Source organism: Oryx dammah, unplaced genomic scaffold (assembly GCF_014754425.2).
Source record: "Oryx dammah isolate SB20612 unplaced genomic scaffold, SCBI_Odam_1.1 HiC_scaffold_27, whole genome shotgun sequence".
Lineage (NCBI taxonomy): Eukaryota > Metazoa > Chordata > Mammalia > Artiodactyla > Bovidae > Oryx > Oryx dammah.
In genome coordinates, this window is record NW_024070211.1 from 71,388,605 (window position 1) to 71,415,268 (window position 26,664).

Sequence of the window (26,664 nt, forward strand, 5' to 3'; positions counted from 1 at the left end):
TTTTGAAAGGTTAATATGAGGATCAAATGAGATGATGTTTTGAAAGTGTAAACTGTATATATTAATTATTACTGTGGCAATTTTGACTACTGATCCTCTAGTGTTGATGTTTAAATGCCCTGGAGAGAAGAGGTAATAAAAATGGATAGAGAAGAAAAAATCCAATAATAGTTGGATTTGAAAAACTTAGACATAATTACTCAAGATGTTCAAGCTGGTTTTAGAAAAGGCAGAGGAACCAGAGATCAAATTGCCAATATCTGCTGGATCATCAAAAAAGCAAGAGAGTTCCAGAAAAAAATTTATTTCTGCTTTGACTATGCCAAAGCCTTTGAATCTATGGATCACAATAAACTGTGGAAAACTCTGAAAGAGAATACCAGACCACCTGATCTTTGTCTTGAGAAACTTGTATGCAGGTCAGGAAGCAACCATTAGAACTCGACATGGAACAACAGATTGGTTCCAAATAGGAAAAGGAGTATGTCAAGGCTCTATATGGTCACCCTGCTTATTTAACTTATATGCAGAGTATATCATGAGAAACTCTGAGCTGGAAGAAGCATAAGCTGGAATCAAGATTGCTGGGAGAAATATCAATAACCTCAGATATGCAGACGACAGCACCCTTATGGCAGAAAGTGAAGAACTAAAGAGCCTCTTGATGGAAGTGAAAGAGGAGAGTGAAAAAGTTGGCTTAAAGTCCAACATTCAGAAAACTAAGATCATGGCATCCGGTCCCATCATTTCATGGCAAATAGATGGGGAAACAGTGGACAAAGTGGCTGACTTTATTTTTCTGGGCTCCAAAATCACTGCAGATGGTGATTGCAGCCATGAAATTAAAAGACGCTTACTCCTTGGAAGGAAAGTTATGACCAACCTAGAAAGCATGTTAAAAAGCAGAGACATTACTTTGCCAACAAAGATCTGTCTAGTCAAGGCTATGGTTTTTCCAGTGGTCATATATGGATGTGAGAATTGGACTATAAAGAAAGCTGAACTCCGAAGAATTAATGCTTTTGAACTGTGGTGTTGGATAAGATTCTTGAGAGTCCCTTGGACTGCAAAGAGATCCAACCAATCCATCCTAAAGGAGATCAGTCCTGGGTGTTCACTGGAAGGACTGATGCTAAAGTTGAAACTCCAATACACTGGCCACCTGATGCCAAGAGCTGACTCATTTGAAAAGACTGTGATGCTGGAAAGATTGAGGGCAGGAGAAGGGGATGATAGAGGATGAGATGGTTGGATGGCATCACCAACTCAATGGACATGGGTTTGGGTGGACTCTAGGAGTTGGTGATGGACAGGGAGGCCTGGCATGCTGTGGTTCATGGGGTCGCAAAGGGTTGGACATGACTGAGCAACTGAACTGAACTGAACTGACTCAAGAGAAATACAGCCTAATTCATATCTTAAGGATTATATTTACAGTTATTTTGTAAATGAAATAAAAAAATCGTTGTTGGAGAACACTTGCAATGGCATTGTTTCCAGATCATCACTTACAGTAGAAGCTTACTAATTCAGACTAAGGCATAGACTTGACTTTAATGGGGAGAAATGAATTTATTCTGCTACTTCATTAATTTAGCATCGATATAAAATTTATCAGGGTGTGGGGGTAAACCTACCAAACAAAATGAATTTGAAAAAACATATTTTGATCAGTTTACAAAATAATGGAATCATCATGAATTGTTTACAGATATTTGCCTGTTTATTTAAACAGGTAAGAGAAGAATATAGGCCATTGTAAGACCCTGACTTAATATGCTTGCTCTAAAATTTCCTTTGAACTTCTCAGTTTGATACCTGGTGCATTTCACAGAAGTTATACAGTAATGACACTAGGGCAGTAGACCAGACCCACGGTATGACAGTATCAGCCTGATATTTGGGTTCTGAGAGTATCATGGCAGGAAGACAAAGAGGTTTTACTGTCCTTTGTATGTATACAGCACTTAGCAAAGGAGACACCAGTTCAGTTCCTGGGACGGGAAGATGCCCTGGAGAAGGGATAGGCTACCTACTCCAGTATTCTTGGGCTTCCCTGGGTGGCTGAGACAGTGAAGAATCTGCCTGCAATGTGGGAGACGTGGTTCAGTCCCTGGGTTGGGAAGATCCCCTGGAGGAGAGCATGGCCACCCACTCCAGTACTCTTGCCTGGAGAATCCCAATGGACAGGGGAGCATGGTGGGTCGCAAGAGTTGGATATGACTGAGCGACTAAGAACAGTACAGCACAGCATTTAGCAAACCATAGAAATGACGGCTGAAATTTGCAAATTGATTTTGCTGGCTTTCATTTCCCTTCTGTACCCCTATGCTGCTTCCTAACACTTCTTTCTTGGTACTTCTCTCCATGGTGTAGCCTCAGCCAAACTTAACAAACATAGAGGATTATAAGCTCCTAAATTACTCTAGGAAAATTATTTTCCTGTCTCCTTTCCTTTCATCTCTCAAGCTCCAAGTTCCAGTTTTCTGAGATGAGTTGATAGAGCAAAGCCCACAGATTTAACTGGTTCCCGCTAACATCTGAAGGACCTTCCCTTAAATATTTATCTTCTTGGCTCTTTCTTACATAGAATGATATTTTAATGGACACAATTTCAGAGAAACATATCTGAGTGAGAAAATATTGGTAGATAGGGTACAGGGATGACAAAATTGTAGAATGGGAGAAGATATCATTTAAAAGGCCAATCATGTCAGGAAACCTGACCCTGGGTTTAGCTCCCCTGAAATGTCCAGACTGCTTCAATGGAGGCTGCAGACCCCAGGCCAGGCCATCTTCCTCTCACCCCACATTCAGGGATTCTTCTTCATTGCCATGCTGTGTTGGCTGGTGCAGGCAAGATCAATAAGGACAACATAGCTGAAAGGTTACAGCATAAGAGAGATTTCAGCAATAAAAGTTTTTTTTTCCACTAGCAAGCACTTTCCACTTCTTTCTTTACTATTTTCTAATTCCAACATTGTCCATTTTTCCCTACACATAATTTTATCTCCATTTCATAAAGCATTGATAAGCCAAGCCCTAAAAAACAAGAAAAGTTTTGTTTTGTAACTCCAGGTGAGTTAAGAAAATAGGATCAAAGTTCAAGGATTGGTATCATCATGATTTTGCTCTGTTCAAATTCATCTATTTCCTAAGAGGAAGAAATAACTGATACGACTAGTTGATGACCTGATGTGCCCAAAGTATTAGACAACCCACACACTTATGAAAGGGCAATATCTTTTGATTTCTACCCACACAATCTCCCAACTTGAGACCCCACCTGGGGTTTCCAAAACAAAGTCTGACACTCTGCTAAGATCAGCTAAGGAAAGCAGCTCACCTATAGGAAGAGAAGGTGATTTTTCAGGGCACCATCTTATTCATAGGTTATATTTGTTTTAACAGAGAGTCTGTATTCTGCTTTTACTTCATAAGAGTTCAACTCTGGGTCAAAATATCCAATGGGGAACGTATTCATGTCTGCACATAGAATGTAGGCAGAAATTGAGAATGAGAAAGAAGAGTCAGAACCTATTAAACCAGGAATTTTAAATTCCCAAGGAGAGAAGTTAACTACTCAAATTCTGAGTGATATTTGATATCCCTCTACTTCTTTCAAAGTATTTCATAGACTTTGAAATTACAGAGGTGAACCCTCTCCTTAGTCAGTGTGCTAACAAAGATTGTTTTCATAACTTCTGGAATTCTGGAAACTGTTTCTATAGGGTATAAAATCATACATTCATCATATAGAATACTTTCAAAGAGAAAAGAGATATTTTATGAAGGACAATGACTTTGACTATACTGATGACACTTTGCCTTTAAGAAATTCTCCCTCCTTTATCTAAACTTAATATATGAATAGAGCATGTTCCTTAAAATAAAAGGAAGGAAGAAAACCACTTGCTCAAGGAACATTTTCAGCCCTTTAAAACTTAACACACAATAAAAATACTCCCTTTATTACCATTACCCACTTCAGCAGCAATTCAAATTCACAGCAATTCAGAGAAAAGGCCAAAATTTCTTCAAACAGAATCAAACACACTTGAGACTTCCTGAGATTACAGGCCATACACATAAATAAAAGCACTCAATAAAAATATTTCCCATTCCACTGTGTCAGAATTTTATAAATACCTGTGTAAAGACTTAACCAGTCTCTCAACAGCCACTCAGAAGAATTTCAGATCATTTTCCCCCACTGGGGAGGAAATGAAATCAAAATTATTTCCCCCCAGGGGGGAGAATGTACTCACTGAATGTACTCACTGGTGATCTATGGATTTGCATTTGTTTACCACATTTTGTTTAGGCAAAAAAAGAAAAAAAAGAAACAGAAACACTTCTGAATAACCAGTATGAATTACAGTCAAGCTCTCTGTAGAGTTCTAAAGCGTTCAGACCTCTTAGCTAATTAACTGCCAGAGCGCTTACTGAAGTAAGTACGTCAATGAAAGAGTCAGTGAGAGATGCAGTACAAGAGCACAGGACACACTCTGAACTTCATCTCCATTTTCTCCTTTGCAAAATGAGGAAATAGGGGTGGTAGTCTGGGTGGGTTTTGAGGTATCTCACTGGTCTCCAACACATCTGTGGACCAGAGAAATCAAAATTACCCATCAGACTCATAAATAACCAAAAAAAGACAGACTGTTCTAAGTCTGAAGATAGAAGAAGTTGCCTGCATAGCTGAATCTAAGGTTTCCTAAGGTGATCCGTATACTCAGCCAGGAAACAGAGACTGGGACTTTGCTGCTCCTGAGAACCACAAACAGAAATTTTGTTTTGCATTTACGCATGTTCACAAAAACAAAATGAGATTATGATAGAAGCTTGGAAATCCACAGTTTAAATACAGGAGGAATATTGTTGCTTTGAAAAGCTTTCTTAGGAAGGAATCTTCTGTGATTATTTTATTTTTCAGTCCTAACTTTTCTTTCTAGTGCACTCAAATTTTTTTATTTGCCTAAAGTACATTTAAGTAATTATAGGGAAAGAAGGTGAAGTTTAAAGCAAACAAAACAAAACAAAAATCCTATCCCTGATAAGAATAATCAATTACAAACATTTCTCCAAAGAAGAGATCCAGATGGCTAAAGACACATGAAAAGATGCTCAATGTCACTAATTATTAGAGAAATGCAAAGTAAAATTTCAGTGAGATATCACCTCACACTGGTTAGAACAGACATCATAACAAAAATCTATAAATTGTAAATGCTGGAGAGGGTGTGGACAAAAAGGACCCCTCCTACACTGTTGGTGGGAATGTAAACTGGTGAGGCCACTAGGGAAAGCAGTATGGAGGTTCCTGAAAAAAGCTAAAGGTAGAGTTACCAGATGATCCAATAATCCCACTCCTGGACATATACCTGGAGAAAACCACAATTTGGAAAGATTCATGCACCTCAGTGTTCATAGAGGCACTATTCACAATAACCAAGACATGAAAGCAACCTAAATGTCCATCAAAGATGAATGGATAAAGAAGATGTGGTATGTATATACAAGACTTATTACTCAGCCATAAAAAGAAAACCATTTGCAGCAACAAGGAGGGACCTAGCCTAGGGTTACAATACTAAGTGAAGTATGTCAAAGAAAGGCAAATATCACTTATATGTGGAGTCTAAAAAAAAAGGTACAAATGAACTTATATACAAAACAGAAATAGACCCAAAGACATAGAAAAAAAATTATTGTTACCAAAAAGATGAGGGAAAAGAATCTCGTATGTGTGTGTGTGTGTATGTGTGTGTGTATACACACATAGTCTTTTTCAGATTCTTTTCCCTTATAGATTATTACAAAATAATGAGTATAGTTCTCTGTGCTATATAGTAAGTTATTATTGATTGTCTATTTTATATATAGTAATGTGTATATGTTAATCCCACACTCCCAATTTATCTCTCCCCTCCTCTTTTTGGTAACCATAAAACCTACTCACTTTGCTGTACACCTGAAACTAACACAACATTATAAATCAACTACACTTCAATGAAAAAATTCTAAATTATGAACTAATGTTAATACCTCTGCTAGGCAGGACTTGGGCTTCAGTGACAAAGACCTCAGCCCGTGTCACATGCTTTCTATGTACATAAAAGAATCTGGATATGTATTTGATGTTTGACAGATTTTAGAATGACTAGAAAGATTTCCTTTCCCCAAGCATCAGCTGCTTCAGTTCAGTTCAGTCGCTCAGTCATGTCTGACTCTTTGCGACCCCATGAATCACATCTAATTCTACTTTTTAAGGAACTACTTAAGGAAAAAATTCGTTTTGATTTTCAATTAGATCATTGAGAATGGAAATAACTGGGTTATCAGACAGTAATGCTTTAAACACAGGCTAAGGGATCAGTAACTGAGCTTAGACTCTCACTGGAAGAGAGGGAGCTGAGCTCAGATGCCACACAGCCCAGGGCTGTCCACAAAGATGTGCAGAGTAAAGGGGTGAAGAAAACTGGCTGTGGACCATCACAACACCACTGCTCTGCCGGGCCAAGGGCACCTCCTGACGAAGCTCCTGTGCCCCACCCTTGCAGCGACCTGCTCTGCCGCTGAGAGGGCGCCAGGCCATTCAAGGGACAGAACCCCGGTGATGCGTAACTGGGCAGATGGTCTAACTGCTCTATGCCTTAGTTTCCTCTTTTGTAAAATGGAGACATTTCTAATGGTTCCTGTGAAACTTCAGTGAGCTCACACTTGTGAAATGACTGGACTGTGACCAGTACATAGCTGCTCAGCATGTGTTAGAAGCAGGGGTGGTGGTGCTGTAGGTGTGTGCTTCGTGCTGCACTTTGTGTAGACCAGGTCTCAGAGGATTGCACAGAAGCATCAAAATCTCAGAGTTCTGAGAGCAAGAAAAAACACGCAAGATCATTTCTCTGTGCTGAGTGTTGTTGCCCTGAGTCTAGCACATGTTTCACTTACTCTGCTTTATATATGTGTATGCGCCATTATTTACAGATTAAGAAACTGCTCATAAAAAACTTGAACTTTCATCTTCTTTTGAAACATCTGTCATATTGTGTACATTCTGAGTCATCTGAATCTGCTGCAGTGGGACGGTGACTGCTGCCTTTAGACCAGACAGACTCTTCGGTCAGTTTGCCACTATGTCCATCACTATTGCCCTTTGACAATAAACCAGGTGTATGATGCTACTGTGGTTTTTAAAACCAAGGCTTTTTTGCCTTTGAATAGCAAACAAACACCACCTATTTCCTTACCAAAAGTGGGAAAATAGCCTGTAACCCCCCAGAGGACACATAACTGTTCTCATACCTGCTGCTGCTGCTAAGTCGCTTCAGTCGTGTCCGACTCTGTGCGACCCCACAGACGGCAGCCCACCAGGCTCCCCCGTCCCTGGGATTCTCCAGGCAAGAACACTGGAGTGGGTTGCCATTTCCTTCTCCAGTGCATGAAAGTGAAAGTGAAGTCACTCAGTCGTGTCCAACTCTGTGTGACCCCATGGACTGTAGCCCACCAAGCTCCTCCACCCATGGGATTTTCCAGGCAAGAGTGCTGGAGTGGGGTGCCATTGTTCTCATACCTAGACCATTTTAAACATTTGGTTTTTTTTGGCAACTGTAGGTTTTTGGGTTTGTGATTATTAATCTAGTCTCAAACCTCTTCATTCACACACACACACACACAATCTGAGGTCAAAAGTCCTGGCAGACTTTAGTGGCAGAAGCTGTACCCACACGCAGGTCTCTTTTCACCTCTCATTTCTGTTTGCACTTACCTGTCCACTTTTTTCTTTCTAAATAAATGAACTAATGTGGGTTCAAATTCATGTTGCATAGAGAGAAGCAGAGACAAGAAGAAATCTATAGCTAAATCTAGTTTTAGCTACAACAAAGCAACACAAAAGGTAGCTACAGACACAAGAGGACTCTAATGGGTAATGTATCATCAGGATTAAAGTTCCCTGTATCTTATGTTGTCTAGGTTGAAATATTTTGACAGATGAAGCTGAAGGAGTAATGTCCTCTCAACGAACTGCTCCATTTCATTTATGCTTAATTGCCCTTGCTCATATTGAATCATGAATGTTTTATCTAATATGCTTCCTAACTACTCCACTAAATGAAACGGTTACAGAGGTTTCAAGAATACACTATATAACACAGAAGAAACCCCCAAATGCCTAGGAAAAAAAGAGTTGGAGAAAGAAACAGAAGAAGAGAGAAACAGAAGCTGTTTTTCCTTTTCAGCCTCCTTTACAGAAAATCCTTTGGAGTCTTTTAACTTTCCTGTAATGAAAGGAATCTGTCCAAGGTGCTAGGTATGTCACTTTCCCTCTGTATATTGATAATATTTCTCTCACTCATGGGCTTGTCTCTCCCACAAAAGAAATGTCAGGTACAAATGTTATATGGCTTATTAATTGATTTCATTTTCCTTTCACTGATTTTTTTGTATTTTGAGACAAGGATTTTGTGAGCAGGGAAGTCTGTGTCTGTTCCCTCCTGCACCATCTGATTATCTCACTGGTAACTTCTCAGTTTCATTCTGTGTTTCTCACTTAGGAAAGCCTGAGATTTCTTTCTAGTTTTACCACTTAGCATTTACTGGAGTTCAATCAGGCTTCTTTGAGACTCATCCTTAAAAATGAGCAGGATAATCTCTACTTTAGAGACTGCTAAAATGAACAAATGAGACCCATTCTGTGTAAGCACTTTGACAACTGTAAAAGCACCAAACACATGTGTCCTGACAGTCATAGTTGTATTAAAATACCAGAGATGTAAGATGCTCTGTGAAAGGCAGGCTGTGGTGTACATGACTCTTGAGTCCATGACATCAGAGGCTAAAGGGAAAGGGAAATCAATTACTGAAAAGAAGTCCTAGGCAGGAGCAGAGTCTCCAGGAAGAGCAGAGCAGTAGGTGTGGTGGCATCTTCCTTTTTGTTCCTAGAACTCAAGCAGGTTGCCCTCTGGGCTCCTATCACAGAGTGGCATATATTCAATTATTTGCCTTTCCTCCCTAGTTTCCAGCATCCTGTAAGCTGAGCTTTCCAAGAGAAGCCATCTTTCTACCTCCAGCACTTAGCTTGGTGTCAGCTAGGTACCTCCAGCCTGCTAGATTAATGTGCTATTTAGTGTAGTAGACAGAATAATGTTCCCGCACTTAAATGTCCACATTCTACCAAGCCTCAAAACCTGTGAATGTGCTTCCTTTACCTTCTATGGCAAAAGAGACTTTGCAGATGTGATTAAATTAAATATTTGGAGATGGGGGGTTATCCTGGACTATGGGGATGGGCCAGAAAAAGGAGACATGACAGTGGAACCAGAGTTTGCAGTGATGTACTCTGAAGATGGAGGGAGAAGCCAAAAGCCAAAGAATGCTAGAACCTGGAAAAAACAAGGAAATAATTCTGTCCTGAAACGTCCAGAAAGAATGTAGCCCTGCTGCTATTGTGATTTTAGACTCTGACCTGCAGAATTATAAGACAATAAATTTGTGCAGTTTTAAGCCATTAAGTTTTCTACAGCAGCAACAGGAAACAATATACATAATTGCAAAAGTAAATAAATATATGAATGAAGGAGCAAGTGAATGAATGAATGGAGAGAGCTCTAGGCAGACAGTGGAAAGGCCTAGGTTCAAATCCCATTTAGCAGAGTAACTCGGGCTCCATGATTTCATCCCTCCAGAATTTATCTGCATAAGGAGTTAAGGTCAAGGAATCAGACCAACTAGGGTTCAAATCCCTTCTAAGCTATTTCCAGCTGCATTTTGGGGCAAGAGCTCACCTCTGGGAGTCTATGTCCTCATCTGTAAGGTGGGGATAGTGACAGCACTTCTTGCACAGTTGTTGTGGGGACTAAGCTACAATCCAGTCCACAGTCAATGGGACCCTGAACGAAGTCTATTTTAAACTGTGATCACATAAAAATGCTATTTATGTCACTTGATGCCCAAACCTTGAATTATGCAAATTCTCCAAATTAAAAAAAAAAGTCAGGAAGTGCACAGTGACAAAGCTGGTGAAACCACTGATAGCCACAGGCAGGTTTGTCTTAGCTAGAGGTAAAAAACGACTACTGACTTTCCAGCAGGTCTAGATGAAATTATACAAGCTCTATATGATACAAGTAACCAACTCTGAGAAGTCTTCAGGAACATGCCCCTTGAATGAACCAGGACCACCTTTCAATGCATGCCAGCAGTTAGCAGGGGTCTGGAACCTAGAAAGCTATTATGCTACTGTTACTATATTAACTCAAAGACAAAAGCCTCAAGACAAACACTTCAACAATGGAAAATAAAATCCACTTCAGCCTTCCTGTGGACCTCAGCTCTGCATGGGCCTCTGGTTCATGACAGAGAAATCTCACTGTTGGAAAATTTGAGTCAGGTGTGCCAATAACCCTTCATATTATGAAACAATAAATTTCCCAGCTCTTACCCCACAGAGTATGACCTCAGAGAGTGTTAACTATGCAGTCCACTGGTTTCATCACATACAACTTGCACAACTGGTTTCACTACTGTTCCCATATTTAGAACAGTGTGATGACGGAGGTGACAGGGATCTCCCTGGGATTCAGGGCCACCATTCTGTTCTCATGTTCTGAATCCCCAGAGGGCAAAGTTGTGCCTAATTCACAATAAAAACTCAATAAATAACTGTTCAATCTATAAATGACCTTTATGGTTCATGTAACCCAATTCCTCTCTTATTTTCCTGATAGTGAACCTAAGGCCAATGAGAGCAATAGCTGAAAAATCCCTTCCGTGGAGCATGAATTCATGTCAGTAACTGTCTCCTCCCTAGAGAAGAGAGTTGACTTCCCAAATCTAACAGACTGGACTATTAAGAGGAAACAGGTTTTTTGTTGTTTTGGTTTTTTTTTTTTTTTTTGGAGTTTGGAGTAGAGAAATGTTTATTGTAGGCCAATGCAAGGAGATGGGTGCTCAGTCGTGTCTGACACTTTCACCTCAGGGACTGTGGCCCACCAGGCTCCTCTGTCCATGATGATTCTCCAGGTAAGAATACTAGAGTGGGTTGCCATGCCCTCCTCCAGAGGAATCTTCCCAACCCAGGGATTGAACCCAGGTCTCCGCATTGCAGGCGGATTCTTTACCAGCTGAGCTACCTGCCTTAAACCCCCCAAATTCCCATAAAGCTTTCAGCAAAGCCCTTTTCTAGGAAAGGTGAGGGAGGGGCGTGGGTAGTTGTTGCAAACTTCTTGGTGTCAGAACCTCTGTTCTTGAGGTCAGGTCATGGTCAGGTAATGTTCCTGTAAACCTCCACCAGGTAAGATTATTCCCTGTTCTGACAAGAACAGGCAAGGACCTAAGGCACAACTTTCACCCTCCAAGGTCCAGGTCCTGGCTGCGAGGAGGCGGATCTCAGCTGGCAGTTCCCTAGGGCCACACACCCAGACCCTGCCCAGCTGTTGTTGCTGAGGGAGCCAGGCGCTCAGGACCCAGCTGGTCCTCAGGCTCCTCGGACGGCACAGGCCAGGTACCAAAGACCGAGCCCCAGGCAGACTCCCATTGCTATCAGGTCGCAGAAGTGGGGATGGGGGAGAGATTCACCAGCAACTCAAGGGCTGGGCAGCCTTGGCCAGAGCTCTGGGGCCCAGCAGGACACAACCCCCAGCCTGTTCCCTGTGCCTCGCCTCCTCCCCAGCTCACCTGCCAGCCTGAGGCCTCCTACTTCACTCTCCTAAGGACAACCCCTCCATCGACTATTGGCTGAACAAGCCCAGGTATTCCCCTTAAAATTGAGAAGCATTAACGAAAAGGGGGAATCGGAACAGAGCAGGACAGTGCACAGCCCTTAGCAGGCGGCCACTGTTGGGTGCCATTACCACACAACACATTACCAGGCAATCAGTTACCCTGAGACCACTAATGCCAGAAGGTTACAGCGAGGTTAGAGGGCCCGCTCAACCATTCGTCAGTGCCACAGTGGGCCCTGCCCCCAAGTAGCACCTCTCAAAGAGGAAACAGCTTTTAAAACACATTTTTAGAAGTCTCTGTTTTTCTAAGAAGCTTCTGGTTTCACAGAATGAATTCTGATGATAAGTGTCTATACCACAGATTTGGCTAATGGGTGGTAAAGAGATAAGCAAAGAATGATTAAGAGAAAATAAGAACTTGGATGAAACAGAGACACAATGAGGACACGGGAAAAAGCACAGAAGGAATGCTGAGTTACTTAGTTCTAATTGAAGCCAGGTGTTACCGTGGGGTCAGAGGTGTTACCAGGGGGCAGAGAATATGACTCCTTAAGGTTAAACAGAACGATTTAATGCAGAGTCAATCTGGTTTTTTGTTTTGTTTTGTTTTTTACTTATACTTCAATTTTCTGCCAAAGGAGATATTACTACCTAGGAAAGATTCAGACCTAGAAGCACTTACAACCATATCCTAACTGCAGGCAACCACACACCAGGAAAAGCTGGACATGCCTTCCCCACGTGAAGAAGACCTCAGGAAGAATCTCAACCTTTTCCCTAGAAATAGATTTTAGTGGTTTTTCTACTGTCTTTATGGAGCTAACTTTAATCTCCTCTGAGTTAACTTAAGTCAACACCTCGCATTGTTTTCACTGGAGATGGAAAACAGTTGTCTCCGGTGTCAAATTGTAGACCTGTAGATGTCTCAAGAGTCAATGATTTAGGATGCAGATTAAGGGGCTTCCCCGGTAGCTCAGCTGTAAAGAAACAGCCTATAAGTGGCAAAGAAATGGTAGTTTGATCCCTGAGTTGGAAAGATGCCCTGGAGAAGGAAACAACAAACCCACTCCAGTATTCTTGCCTGGAAAATATCACGCACAGAAGGCCAGTGCACTGCAGTCCATCAGGTCACAAAGAGTCAGACTTTACTTAGAGAGTAAACACACACACAGACTTCTTAAGACTAACTCTACCTAGATTTCTTAACTTTATATGATACTGTGACTCCAGTACTCTTGCCTGGAAAATCCCATGGACAGAGGAGCCTGGTGGGCTGCCGTCTATGGGGTCGCACAGAGTCGGACCCCACTGAAGCGACTTAGCAGTAGCAGTAGCAGTGACTTTTATTATCAGATTCCTCTCAATATTGCCATCATAAGTTGGGTTGTAGAGCCCAGAACCTGTGAATTCAGGGAAGCTAGTGTGAAATGACCATTTACCAGCTGGGTTCCTTTCTTTGCCTCTCCAAACCCACTTGCTTTCTTAGTTAGCCAAAACCTGGAGCCACCCAATGATCAACTTAAACTTTGACCCATTCCCTTGACTTTTTTAGCTTTTGAAAGCTCTCTGCATAGTTGTGCAATGGATATTGGGTGTTTATTTGTGATTTTAAGGGCTTTTCAATAAAAGTCTTCCAGTGATTTAGACAGAATGCCTGGGCCTCTTTCTGCTATCAGACTCTTCTCATCTGTGTGGCCAACTTGGGTCATGCTCAGATTAGATGCCCAGCTTCCTGGCCTGGTCACCTTGCTAATGTTTTTTTGTTTTATGTTAAAGATTTATTTGTTTTTGGCTCTGCTGGGTCTTCACTGCTGCACATTGGCTTTCTCTAATTGTGGAGAGCAAGGCCTGCTCTCTAGTTGCAGTGCAAGGGCTTCTCATTGAGGTGGTTTCTCTTGTTGTATAGCACGGGCTTTAGGCACTTAAGTTTCAGTAGTTGTGGTGCATGGGCTCAGAAGCTGTAGCTTGTAGGCTCTAGAGCTCTACGTTCAGTAGATGGGGCGCAGAGACATGGTTGCCATGCAGCATGTGGCATTTTCCAGAAGCAGGGGTCAAATCCACATCTCCCACATTGGCAGGTGGCTTCTTAACCAATGGACCACCAGGAAAGCCCCTGATGTAACTAGTGCTAAAGTACTGGGGGATAAGGGTTATCAAAAGGTGACAACTTCTTAGTCTACTGACCACTGGCTCTCTTTGGATGTCTATAGAATTAATGTGGCCTGAGGCACAAGGCCACACACATAAGCGGAGCAGACAGGCATAACCACAAGCAGATCTTCAGCATCCTGGGATCGTCTTCCTCTCCAGGAGCCTGTCATGCACACTCACACCACTGCCCCTTTATGTAGGCTTCCCTCTGCCTAGAATGTTCTTTCTCTTGTTTCTCTATTCCTCAGGCCCACTTTATATGTGAGAGCACTGAGAAGTATTCCTTACCTCCCTGAACAGGAAGAATTACTCCCTCCCCTTTGTTCCCAGATACCTCTTTTACAGCCCTGGTTAGAATTCTGTAATACTTCTTTAGGTCTCTCTGCATCACTATAAACTTACTTTTTGCACTCTCATACAACTAAATCTATAATTCTTTTTCAGAAAGTACAAGGAATGAATGAATGAAGTAAACGTGTACAGGATTCCTCAAACAGAGGTAAGTGGGGTGGCTCTCAGCCCTGGGGTCAGATCGTCCTTTCTTATTTATCTCCAGGTAAGAATGGACAGAGATAGAGAAATCTGAGCAAAACAAGCTGACTGGTACCCAGCCAAGAGTAAGACATGTGGTGTACCTGATAGACCATTATATTAACAGTTTCTTCTTTTTTCTGTTCTGGAGGTCCTTGACTCTGTAGTAAATTTCGTACTGTTTCTTCCATTCTGAAAAATGAACAAACAAAAATAAATAGATCGATGGATAAATAAATAATTTAAGAAATGTTTCCTATTAACAGTGGTCTTATTCAGTTAGTAGAAATCATTCTTTAGCAAATGATTCCCTAAGCTTAAAGCCTAGAAATCTCTCTTCTCTCCTTCATCCTCTGTATTAAGAATCTGTCATAAGTCCTCTACGATCATTTTGCAGAATGGCCCTGGCTTCTCTCTCTTTCTGTTTACCAATCAGGTCTCTATCCTTGGACTCTCATGTCTCTACTATTGCAAACATCTTCCAACATCCCTCTTCACTTTCAATTTGACACAATGTCACTCCAGTAATCTTTCTGAAATACTCTCTTGATTTTTAAAAAATCAATTTTCAGAGTCGATAAATCCTACATGAATGCATTTTCACCATTAATATACTGCTACATCTTTCCATGGTGATCTTTCTATGTCAGCACATAAAGATCTACTTTATTCTTTTCAACTACTTCCTAATATTCCGTAATGTGAATGTACCATAAATTTTTTAAACATTCCTCTGCTGATGGAATTTAAATTGCTTCAAAATTTTTGCTATTTCAATTAATACATTTACAAATACATCTTAATGCACATTTATGAATATTTCTATAGGTCACATTATACCATATATTGTATGCCATAATCTTATTAAGTACCCACGTCACAGTACCCCTTTCCAATACCTCTCCCCTCAAGCCTAAAAGAGAAGAGTAAAACACACACACTCATTTCCATTTCCAGACAACTACCTTCTGGAAAGCCAACAGCCTTTCATCTTCTCATGGGCCATCCATCTTTCAAAATCCACCTCAAGTTTCACTTCCTAAGAGACTTCTTATTAGTATCCTACCTCTATGAATTCTTACAACCCTATAGTTATTCTTTCATTTTAAAATTCTCCATTTTAATCCTCAAAGATTTCATGTACGCATGCTTTGTCCTCTGAAGTAAATTACAATATTTTGTATAGAACCATGTCGTATGTTCTTAATTTATCCTTCAATTCTGGATAAAGTAAACACTCAGAAGACATTATTATGTGAATCTCTGGTTGATTCATTTTTTTTAAAATATTAAATGCTTACTCTGTAACAAGCAATGAAAATGTATTTTCAAACTGTATTCAAATGGCCTTGTCCTTGGGACTTATCCGTGAGGATTCATGGACCAGAATTCTGAGAGCGGGCTGCCTGAATGAAACACAATGAACACAGCGCTCTTGTGCCCAGAGCCTGAGTCGGTTTTCTCTTCAAGTCCCATCCTGAAGCATGTATTCTAGTGATGCAATGTGATCCTAGTTCAGAAGAGTTGTAGGGAAAAGTAGACTAAGGCCTCTCTCTCTCTTGGGCATTCTAGCAAGACAAATTAGGGGCTATAGGGGCCTATGAATTCCTAGAAGTGGCAAGACCCTTACAGTAACCAAGGTAGTGTGGTTGAGAAAGCCAGCTTCTCATATGGTGCATCACTACTTAGCAGCAGAGAAAAGACACTGCAGATGAACTGGGCTAATCCAAACCTGGGTTATAATTGGGGAAATTCTGTCTTCTCAGGGAGTGGAACCATTATCCTTTCAGGATTTGGAGAAGATAGTGGACACTGATTATGGGTATGCGAGAATGATTTTTTTTTTCACATTTACACAAGCCACCTCTTCATGACTCCATCCAGGAAAACAAAATATGTTCCCAATAGTTTCACATATCTCATTTTATTAATGGTGATTAGTAGTACTTTAAGCTTGTCAAAGAACTCTCTCATCTATTAATCATTATAATGCACTTTTGGCTCAGTAGGTAGAGTCTGCCTGCAATGCAGGAGATGCAAGTTTGATCCCTGGATCAAACTGGGGCTGGAAAGATCTCCTGAAGGAAGATATAGCAACCCACTCCAGTATTCTTGCCTGGAGAATCTCATGGACAGCAAAGCCTTACAGGCTACAGTACATGGGGTCACAAGGAGTCAGATATGAATGAGCATATGGCAGTGGCAATGAACTTTTAAAAATATCATTAGACCTCTGTGGTAGATGATAAAGCTGAGGCCCAGAAAGGTTAAGTGGCTTACTTACACAATCATGGTTAGTTGGATAGGGAGTTAGGGTTAAACTATTTTCATGACTGTAAAAACAGCATCCTTTTTCCACTAGGCTTTATTTACATTCAAGGAAATGATTTTAAATGAAGAAGAGTCTTAACTCCTAATTAGGAGTTATTTGTGAACACCTATTAGCTGCTAAACCCAAGAAAGCAAAAATATTATTTCTGATCTGTGGAGAGGTTAGAAAGACCTGGTAGAAAAGACAAAGTAAGTTTGTGAAGAAGTTACAAATTCTGAAATAATAAGTGATTTTAACACTTTTGAATTTCATTTTATAGAAACAGAAACAACCTCTTTAATGGTAGTAGATTTTTCATGATATTTGCTAAACCTATCAGAAACAAGAAAAGTAGGGATTCACTGGTAGTTCAGCAGCTAAGACTGAGTTCCCAAAGCAGGGAGCCTGGGTTTAATTCCCGGTCAGGGAACTAGATCTCACATGCCACAACTGGAAGAAACTGCATGCTGCAAGGAAAACTGAAGATCCTACATGCTGCAACTAAGACAAAGCATAGCAAAATAAATAAATATAAACATTTTAAGTAGGAAAAAAGAGAAGGGTAATGATAATGTTAATAATTTGTCCAAGATCACTCAGCAGACACTAGGCTCTCATCTCCTAAGTATTAATCTACTCTTTTCCTACCTTAGCAAAGAGACTGAAAGTCTCTCTCATGTCAATCCTTACTTTAATCATTTATATAAAAATTTGGCTTAATTATGGCCCAATAGGTAAAACTCAGTTAAAATAAAATCTTGTCTTTGTCATAAATAAATTAGAATACAATTCTGTTTCAGTGCATATCTTGCTGAATTATCTCTTCTGTATAATTAAAAGTTCTATGCACAAGTTGCTGGATCAAAAAGAAAAACATTTATTCACCTTCTCCCCTTTCTTCTTGACTTCACAGTTTAAAAAATAAGAAAGAAAAAAGAGGGCGTGGACAGAAAATTGTTAAAACAGAATCTCAAGCAGCCTAGAGCCACAGTAACACTATGAACACTTTTCTGGCACAAATTCATGATTAATTAAAACCAGTTATATATCCAAGCTACAGCTTGGAACAGAGTTGTAGGGACTCAGCTTAACTCTTGATTAAAAAAAAATTAAGTTGTCTCATCTTTTCACAACCTTTATGAATCTGGTGACAGAGAAATATTCTGAACCTGTTAAGAATATACCATTATTTATTCCCTAATGACATTTTTAAAAAAGATTATCATTTAGTAAACTCCCTTATTTTAAAAATCAAAGACTGTGAAGCACCATCCATTGTACTGTAATGTCCAGTGACACTTTATTATTTTGATAGCTGGTGTATGAGTCTAGTCTGCACACAGAACAATTACACTATCCACTTCCCAAATGTGAACTAAAAATAATACAGTTCCTTTTTCCAGGTCAGGCATGGGCAGAGTTTTCTTGCTTGTAAGTTGCTGATTTGTTGAACATATCATTAAACACTAACCTTAATTAATATCTTCTAGTTCTGTTTTTTTCCCCACTTTTGTCTAACCTGAGATTAAATCCTTTCATCCTCTAAGTATGGGTCAAGTAACTATCATAAGTAAAAACTGTCTAGGCTAAAATTATACTTGGTGAGATGTAATAAGTTTTAATACATATTAAGTGAACTATTTTTTAAAAGTTAAGTCCTATACACATCAGACAAATAAACTAAATTCATATGCAAACAATATATTTTAGATAATATAGATAAAAATGCAAGAACTGTATTTAATTAAAAACAGATTCCATGTTTTACAGTATATATCACTTAATTGCCACCACCACTATAGTATTTTCTCTAGGGGAAGAAAAAAAAGTTAGAAAAAAAGGACATTAAAAAAGAATTCATGAGAATAACCATTCAAAACCACCTAAGAGCTGGATCAGTGAGAATTTGAAACAAAATCTCCCTGTGCCCAGGGGTCAACCTTTGTCACAGACCCCCCTTTTAAAGAGCACATGACTGGGGAATTGTCACTGGATCTGCATCCTTGTCTTATAGAGACAGTCTCCCTGCACAACAAAGGAAGATTCTTCTGGAAGTAAATGTTCAAAGATAATGGTTTCCTGAATCTCCTCAAGGCAGGAAACAACCTACTAATGTCACACTCAGAGAATATGATTTGAGCCCTAAAGAACGTCATTCATTCAATAATGAAAGGATTATTAGGAAACAGGATCCCAGGGCACTCTGGGAGCAATTTATTCTAACAGCAGGTAAAGGAAAGTGAACTTGTCCACACTCCTTTCTTCCTCCCCAAATCCTGCCCTCTCTTTTGCCTACTGACATTCTGGGAACTGATCAGACCATTAGACTGAAGTGTTCTTTTGTGACTCTTGTGATCAAATATTCAGTTTAGTATGTCATTTTTGACAGAAATGGAACAAAATGAACACAAAAACAAGAAGTCACTCTCCCCAAATCAAATTAGTAACTCATAAGGCTCTTTAAACCAAAAGCTGATCATGCTTTTTGTTTTTAAGAAATATACTTTAACTTGTATATTTGCTGATGAGTCACATAAAATTAAATCACTAATACAATTTTTCAATAGTCCCTCATATATTCTTATGTGAGAGGCTTCAAGATCATAATCCACCCACTTCTGCTAAAATGCATGCCATATTCTCTTCACCTACACTGTGCAGTTTGTTGAGAGCTGCTGCTGTGACTTGCAAATTGCTTCTCCCTGTGTTTTACTGACTCCCAATCCTCTCATTTTGAGAAAGTGTCAGTTTAAGCAAGGATACCTCCATGACTGAATTTCATTTTAAGACAAGAAGAAAGGGACTGTGGTTCAAACAGAAAGAAGGCTGAAGGACCTGGGGCAGGGCAGCACCTCTCCTTCTCCTGGAGCCTCCCCCTTATAAAAACATGCCACATCACCCCATTTGGAGAACAGCAATCATGCAGCCAGGTCACAGGCCATAAGGGGACAAACATCCTTTCCACATCTGCTAGAGAAAAGAGAAATGCTTACAAGAAAGTCTTTCACTGGATGCCTATTAGCAGGGTTCAAAAGTTTAAGCATACTACCACTAGGGTATTCAGACAAAATACAATTCATTTATTTTGTATTTAACCAAACATCTTTTTCTTGAGCCCCCACATGCTGACTAGCATTAACTTTTGTCTCAAATCTTACTTTAAACCCTAGACCTAGTCTAACATGATGGATTTTTATTTTTATTTATTTTTTTAAATATAAATTTATTTATTTTAATTGGAGGTTAATTACTTTATAATATTGTATTGGTTTTGCCATACATCCACATGAATATGCCACAGGTATACACTTGTTCCCAATCCTGAACCCCCCCAACCTCCTCCCTCCCCATACCATCCCTCTGGCTCGTCCCAGTACACCAGCCCCAAGCATCCAGTATCCTGCATCGAACCTGGACTGGTGATTAGTTTTATATATGATATCATACATGTTTCAATGCCATTCTCCCAAATCATCCCACCCTCTCCCTCTCCCACAGAGTCCAAAAGACTGTTCTATACATCTGTGTCTCTTTTGCTGTCTCGCATACAGGGTTATCCTTACAGTCTTTCTAAATTCCATATATATGTGTTAGTATACTGTATTGGTGTTTTTCTTTCTGGCTTACTTCACTCTGTATAATAGGCTTCAGTTTCATCCACCTCATTAGAACTGATTCAAATGTATTCTTTTTAATGACTGAGTAATACTCCATTGTGTATATGTACCACAGCTTTCTTATCCATTCATCTGCTGATGGACATCTATGTCCTGGCTATTATAAACAGTGCTGCGATGAACATTGAGGTACACATGTCTCTTTCAATTCTGGTTTCCTCGGTGTGTATGCCTAGCAGTGGGATTTCTGGGTCATAAGGCAATTCTATTTCCAGTTTTTTAAGGAATCTCCACACTGTTCTCCATAGTGGCTGTACTAGTTTGCATTCCCACCAACAGTGTAAGAGGGTTCCCTTTTCTCCACACCCTCTCCAGCATTTATTGCTTGTAGACTTTTGGATCACAGCCATACTGACTGGCGTGAAATGGTACCTCATTGTGGTTTAAATTTTAAAATCCATTGAGAAGCAAGTGTCCATCAACAAGAGAATATATAAACAACTGTGTGACAGGCATACCTTGATTAGATAGTTTCTGGGTTCAGTTACAGACCACTGCAATAAAGTAAATATTACAATAAAAACTCTCACAAATGGTTTCCTATTGCATATAAAAGTTATGTTTATTCTACACTGTAGCCTATTAAATGTACAATAGCATTATATCTACAAAACCAGGTATATACCTTAATTAAAAATACTTTATTACTAACAAAGAAAAAAGCTATCATCTGATCATGCAGGGTTGACACAAGCCTTCAAAATGTAGTATTTGGGAAGTATTATACAAAAGAGTGAAACACAATAAAACAAAGTATGCCTGTATATATTTCCTATATTGGAAGACTATTCAGCAATGAAAGGGAATAAGCTGATAACATGCAGTATTGAAGACTCTCAAAAACATTAGGGTGAGGGAAAGAAGGCACACACAAAAGACTAAATACTATATGATTTCATTTATATGTAACTTTAGTACAGGGAAAATTAATTTATGATGTAAAATTTAACAACAGTGATTGTCAAGAAAGGGCAGGGGAGGGGCAAGGACTGACTGGTAAGGAACACAAGGAACTTCCTGGGATGATGCTAATGTTCTGTTTCTCTCTAGGGGTTTCAATGGATTGCACAAACATAAGCATTTGTTGGAATTCATCCAATGCTACATTTAAGATTTCTGTATATCATTATACATAAATTTTACCCCGAACAAAAAATACGGAGTAAACAAATATGGAACACTAATTAGCAATATACATGCCCAATCTACATAATTTGGGCCAAAATATATCAATGCCTGAAATTTTCTATGAAATGCTTTAATGATTAGATGATGGATGGAGAGAGAGATGGATAAATGGCTAGATATGTAGTATAGCAAGTTCAGTAAAAGTGAATGGCAGAATCTAGTTGGTGGGTTTACAGTGTTTGCTATAAAATGCATTCAACTTTTTCTGTATTTAAATTTTTTTCATAATAAATTATTGACAAAGTTTTAATTGTTTTTACATGTAGACCATTTATCTCTTGGATAGAAATGTAGAGGAGAAGCAACTGCTTTTCTTCCACAAATAGTTGCTAGGTGCATGCAGGTCTGGCTGTGTGGATCTCAGTCTCTACAGAGAAAGGAAATTTGGGTATGGTGTCACCTTACACCTGGAAAAAAGTCACTTGTCTTCAGATTTGTTGCTGGCCCTTCTGCTTCCATGTGTGAAGGTCCTGAGGCTATTCCCAGTCTGTCTGTTCTGTTTGATTAGAGCCTGGAGGTCTCTATGGCACTCTGACCTTCACTTAGCTTCTGCTTGCTACACTATTCTGAATCTTGGCCACTTTTAGTGAGTGTGCTGACCTGGCAGTTTGTCTCCAGACACTGTTGCAGAAGTGCCCTGAACCTGCCGCAGTAGGCCCCATGGGTCTCCAGGCAGCCTTGAAACCACACAGAATCTGAAGAAAGCCTGGAAAGGTAAAGCCCAGGATCTCCTCTGTACCTGAGCCTAGTGGACCACCAAGTGGATAGTCTTTTTTCCATAAGGAGAAGCCTTACCTTTGGGCTTTCTTCACACTCTGAGCTCCTCTCCATCATAACCTCATAGCATCTTATTAATGAGCTCTGAGTTCCTTAAGTTCAGTGACTGTCTTATTTATCTCTGACAACAAACCATAGCTAGTGTTACTGAGTCAGTGTTCAATAACTTCTTTTTTAGTGCATGAACAAATGAATCTAATAGTTCTTTTACCCATTCGTTCCCTGGCTCCTTAGACTGTCATTGCCCTACAGACCTATATGTAGATCTAACTGGTCAGAGAGAAGTCATAACAAGTGAGAGGTACCAACAAGACTAAATGGGCAGTGACTCATGGGGCTAAGATGCAGGGCTCCTGGTCATTGGTAAAACAAACCAAATATCTCCCAGAAATAACTCCCCGCTCCTTCTGTCAAATTTAATATGCAGTCCACAGTTCATATGCTTCATCTGCAACTAATTAGCTTAGATAGTTAGAATATTATCCTAATGAGGCCAGGGTTTGTGATTCAGTCCCTAGCCTGGACACCCTTTATCACCTGGCCAACTAATCTCTGCTAAGAAAGCCCAGTGTTCCACTGCTAAAGGAGAAAGGATTGGAGAATTATATTAATAAAGCACATATTTTGTATGGTCTCCCAAGTTGTTTGCAAATCATTTGCTTTTAAATTTCTTTTTCCCATTCTACTTCCATTGCTTTCCTCAACAACCCACCCTACCTCTCCATTTTAATTGCAGTGAAAAGCTTTCCTCAAGTTCAGGAGTGAGAGGAAGAGCTGACTAATCTTCAGTTTCAAGATGAAACTGTTCATGTGGAAACTTTGCTGGTTTAGAACTGGGTTCTGCCCAAGTGTACCAACTTGTTTCCTTACCAAATAAGCTTCCTCACTTAGAAGCTAGCACATCTAAGCATGTAAGCAGGGAGAATTCCCAGGTCAGCAGTGACTCTGATGTTCTTAACCCAGTCTTTCTTTATCCTGGTTTTAATAGTTAGGAAGACTAGATCTATGTCAACAATAACTAAAAACAGCATGGAAACTGAAATTTACTCTGGTTAAATGTGGGAGAGATAGGATTTCTTCTTTCTTTCCTAGATGATATATATTTTTAATTCAGCACAAATTTTGCCAGAATAATACTGTTGCCCAGAAACCACAGTGCTCTTAATTCACTCATGGGGACATAGCACCATTTATAAACAGATCGAAAGGTGCTAGTCTAATTTGAATTACTGCATCATATTCACTCCAGGGCCATCTGTATGTGAGCAGAAAGCAACATAAATTTCCTCATGGGCAGGCTTATCCTGATCTTGCATGGGGAGCTCACTGTGTGGAGAGAGGCAGATTTTAAGAAGGCAAGGAAGCAAGGATATGCATTCAGGGGAAAAACCCTCATTTTTCACATCGAGTTAAAGGGAATCCCCTGAATGTTAACAAGCAAATCTCAAGTGTCTTTGCACAACAGAGGCAGAACACAAAACTGCATTGATGGATTCATGTGTTTGTAGAGTTTGCACTGATCCAGAGATAGAGAATCCTGTGTGTGCTGGTGAATGCCAGAAAGAAGTGTATCTCACTAGTTTTCACTGTCCTGAAGGCAGGGTTGGTGATGTTTCCCAAAAATCCACAAGAGGTCTACAAAATGGATTACTTCTCTCTGTGGAGCCTGGTTTTTAATTAATGCAGTAATTATTAATATGATTAGCTTCATTAATACAAAATAATTAACAGTTAATACAGTCCCCCATGTCCAATCTCAAAAGCTTGTCTCCTTTTTAAAAAAAACTTTTTATTTTGTATTGAGGTACAGCTGATTAACAATGCTGTGAAAGTTTCAAGTGGACAGCAAAGGGAGTCAGGGACACATACACATGAATCTATACTCCCCAAAACTCTCTTCCCATCCAGGCTGCCAGATAACATTGAGTGGAGTTTCCTGTACTATACAGTAGGACCTTGTTAGTTATCCATTTTAAGTATAGCTATCTGTACATGTTCATTCCAAACTCCTTAACTATCCCTTCCCCCATCCTTGCTTCCCTGGTAACCATAAATCCATTCTCTAAGTCTGAGTCTCTTTCTGTTTGTAAGTTAGTTTTGTCTCTTTAACTTCTAAATCTACCCTTATGATGTGTTCTAATAGAATTCCTCAAAATAGTGAATTTCCACAAATACACTCAGATTTACTTGGTTTTTCTAAGATTTTGTTTTCTTTAGTCTGAAGAATGAATATTCTTTGAGTTTGACACTGCCCAAAAAGAACTTTGAATTAACAAGACAACTACTTTTTAATATAAATGGATTATTTAGCACTAGTGGTACAGAACCTACCTGGCCAATGAAGGAGATTTAAGAGACACGAGTTTGATCCCTGGGTTGGGAAGATCCCCTGAAGGAGGGCAAGGGAATCCAGTCCAGTATTCTAGCCTGGTGAACACCATGGACAGAGGAGCCTGGCAGGCCACAGTCCATGGGTTGCAAAGAGTCGGACATGACTGAAGTGACTTCGCACAGCACGGCAACACATATTATTTAGGGTACAGATCTTTATAGCTCAGTAGCCAAAGGTTAGGGAAACTTTGAAGATAACAGACATTTCTATTTGTAATCAATCCTCACTGTTTATTCTTATTGGCTGCTGATAATAGGAATAAAAATAGTTTAATGTGTCATGAGGATACATATTAAATTGTAAGTAGAGGCTATTCTCTTTTGGAATATTAACTAGTTGGAGCATCATTTCCCCCATTTCTTAAAATGAGACTTTTATCACTTTACCTTGGTCAAGAAAACAATAAAATGTGGACTCAGTCATCAAGATTTCTTTCTTGATTTGCACCATGCTTTTGAAAGCCGAAATCTAGTAATGTAAGGATGTCAGGTACTCAAAATGAGGCCCTCCATATGTTTATAATTTTTTCCACAGTTGTGACTGGCTCCTCACAAGATGGTTAAGACCCCCAAGAATTCATCACACACTCTGTTTTATCATGCTTCAAAACCTATTTGGGATTTGACCCAGAAAAAAATGAAGAATTGAATAAGATGATTAGACTTGCTTCTCATTGGGAAATTAATCATGAATTTGATTCTCACTTTCCACTTCTTAAAGACTCTTTTTCAGGGGGCCTGGAAGAACAAGAGTTAATGTTAAAGAGTCAAACCAACTCTACATTGGATCTGAATAATGTCCACGGCAGCACTCTAAGTCAGTATTTGTTGTTGTTGGAGAGATGTTTTAAGAATCCATAAACTGGCTTCTGGAGTCTCCTGGATGCCACAGGGCATTCTTCAATGGGCCTGCCCTTTAATTCATATGCTTCTTTTGACATTTGATTCATAATATTTTAGGGTGGCTTCTCTTAATCAAGAAGACAGTACTGCAAACCACAGCACAGCCAGAAAATTGATGCTATCAGATCCTCTTCCAGCCTCAACTCCTGTGGCCACAGTATAGTAAGTAAATGTATGAGAGTCCTATACTTTCTAAAAGGACATAAGTGGGTCTGTGGAAACATTTCTACCAGCTGTGCAACTCTGGACAAATCACTTACATTTCTAGAAACTTAGTTTCCTTCTCTATGAAATGGATATATCACGTCAGTCCTACTTACCCCAGAAGGATGTTGTGAGGATGCAACAAGACAAAATGTGAAATGTTATATAAGTTGGTATTTGTTTCTCTTCTGTGTTTAACTAACTTTCAGAAGTAAAGGCTCTGTGAATTGTAGATCTTCTGGAGATGGTGTGAGAAAGATAGAAAATAGTCTCTTTGGGAATATAAACCAATCAGGTCAACACTTGATGGAGGCACCTACTGTCTTTTCCTTTTTTCAGAAAGAATAGAAAAGCTACTGCACCTCTCTCTAATTTCCAGCAACAACTGGTCTGAGGAATAACCTACCTTCTAAGTCCAGAAATGATAGGTTACACTGCTGTCACAAAGAACCCCAACATCCCAGTGGCTTAAAAATGACTGATTTGTATGTTGACACACGGTCTGGGTACCTTGGCAGTCAACTGTCCTGCAGGAGTAGGGAGTTTCTATGTCCTGGTTTCCCAGGACAGTCCAGTTTATGTCTATCATCCTGGCACAATTATTGACAGCATCCTTTTCACTCCAACATTTTCTGGTTGGATGATAAAATATTATGATCTTCCTGTAAATGGAATAACTCAAATATTCGAGCTGTCTAAGCCTCTCAACACGAGGCCTTCAGTGCTACTGGGAAAAGAGACCCTGGTGAACACTGCAGGAATTTTTACCATCTCATTTCAGAAATCACTTCAATTTAAAAGCCTTTGG

General features: G+C 39.7%; 1 protein-coding gene across 4 annotated transcripts in view; it reads right to left on the bottom strand.

The window, feature by feature from the left end:
• Nucleotides 1–26,664, bottom strand: part of NCKAP5 (NCK associated protein 5) — a 1,043,181-nt gene that overhangs the window by 340,334 nt on the left and 676,183 nt on the right. For all 4 annotated transcript variants that reach the window (XM_040228410.1, XM_040228409.1, XM_040228412.1 and 1 more), the window contains one exon: nucleotides 14,510–14,597. In XM_040228410.1, coding sequence (XP_040084344.1) covers nucleotides 14,510–14,597 — 88 coding nt within the window. The remainder of the gene's footprint in view (nucleotides 1–14,509; nucleotides 14,598–26,664) is intronic.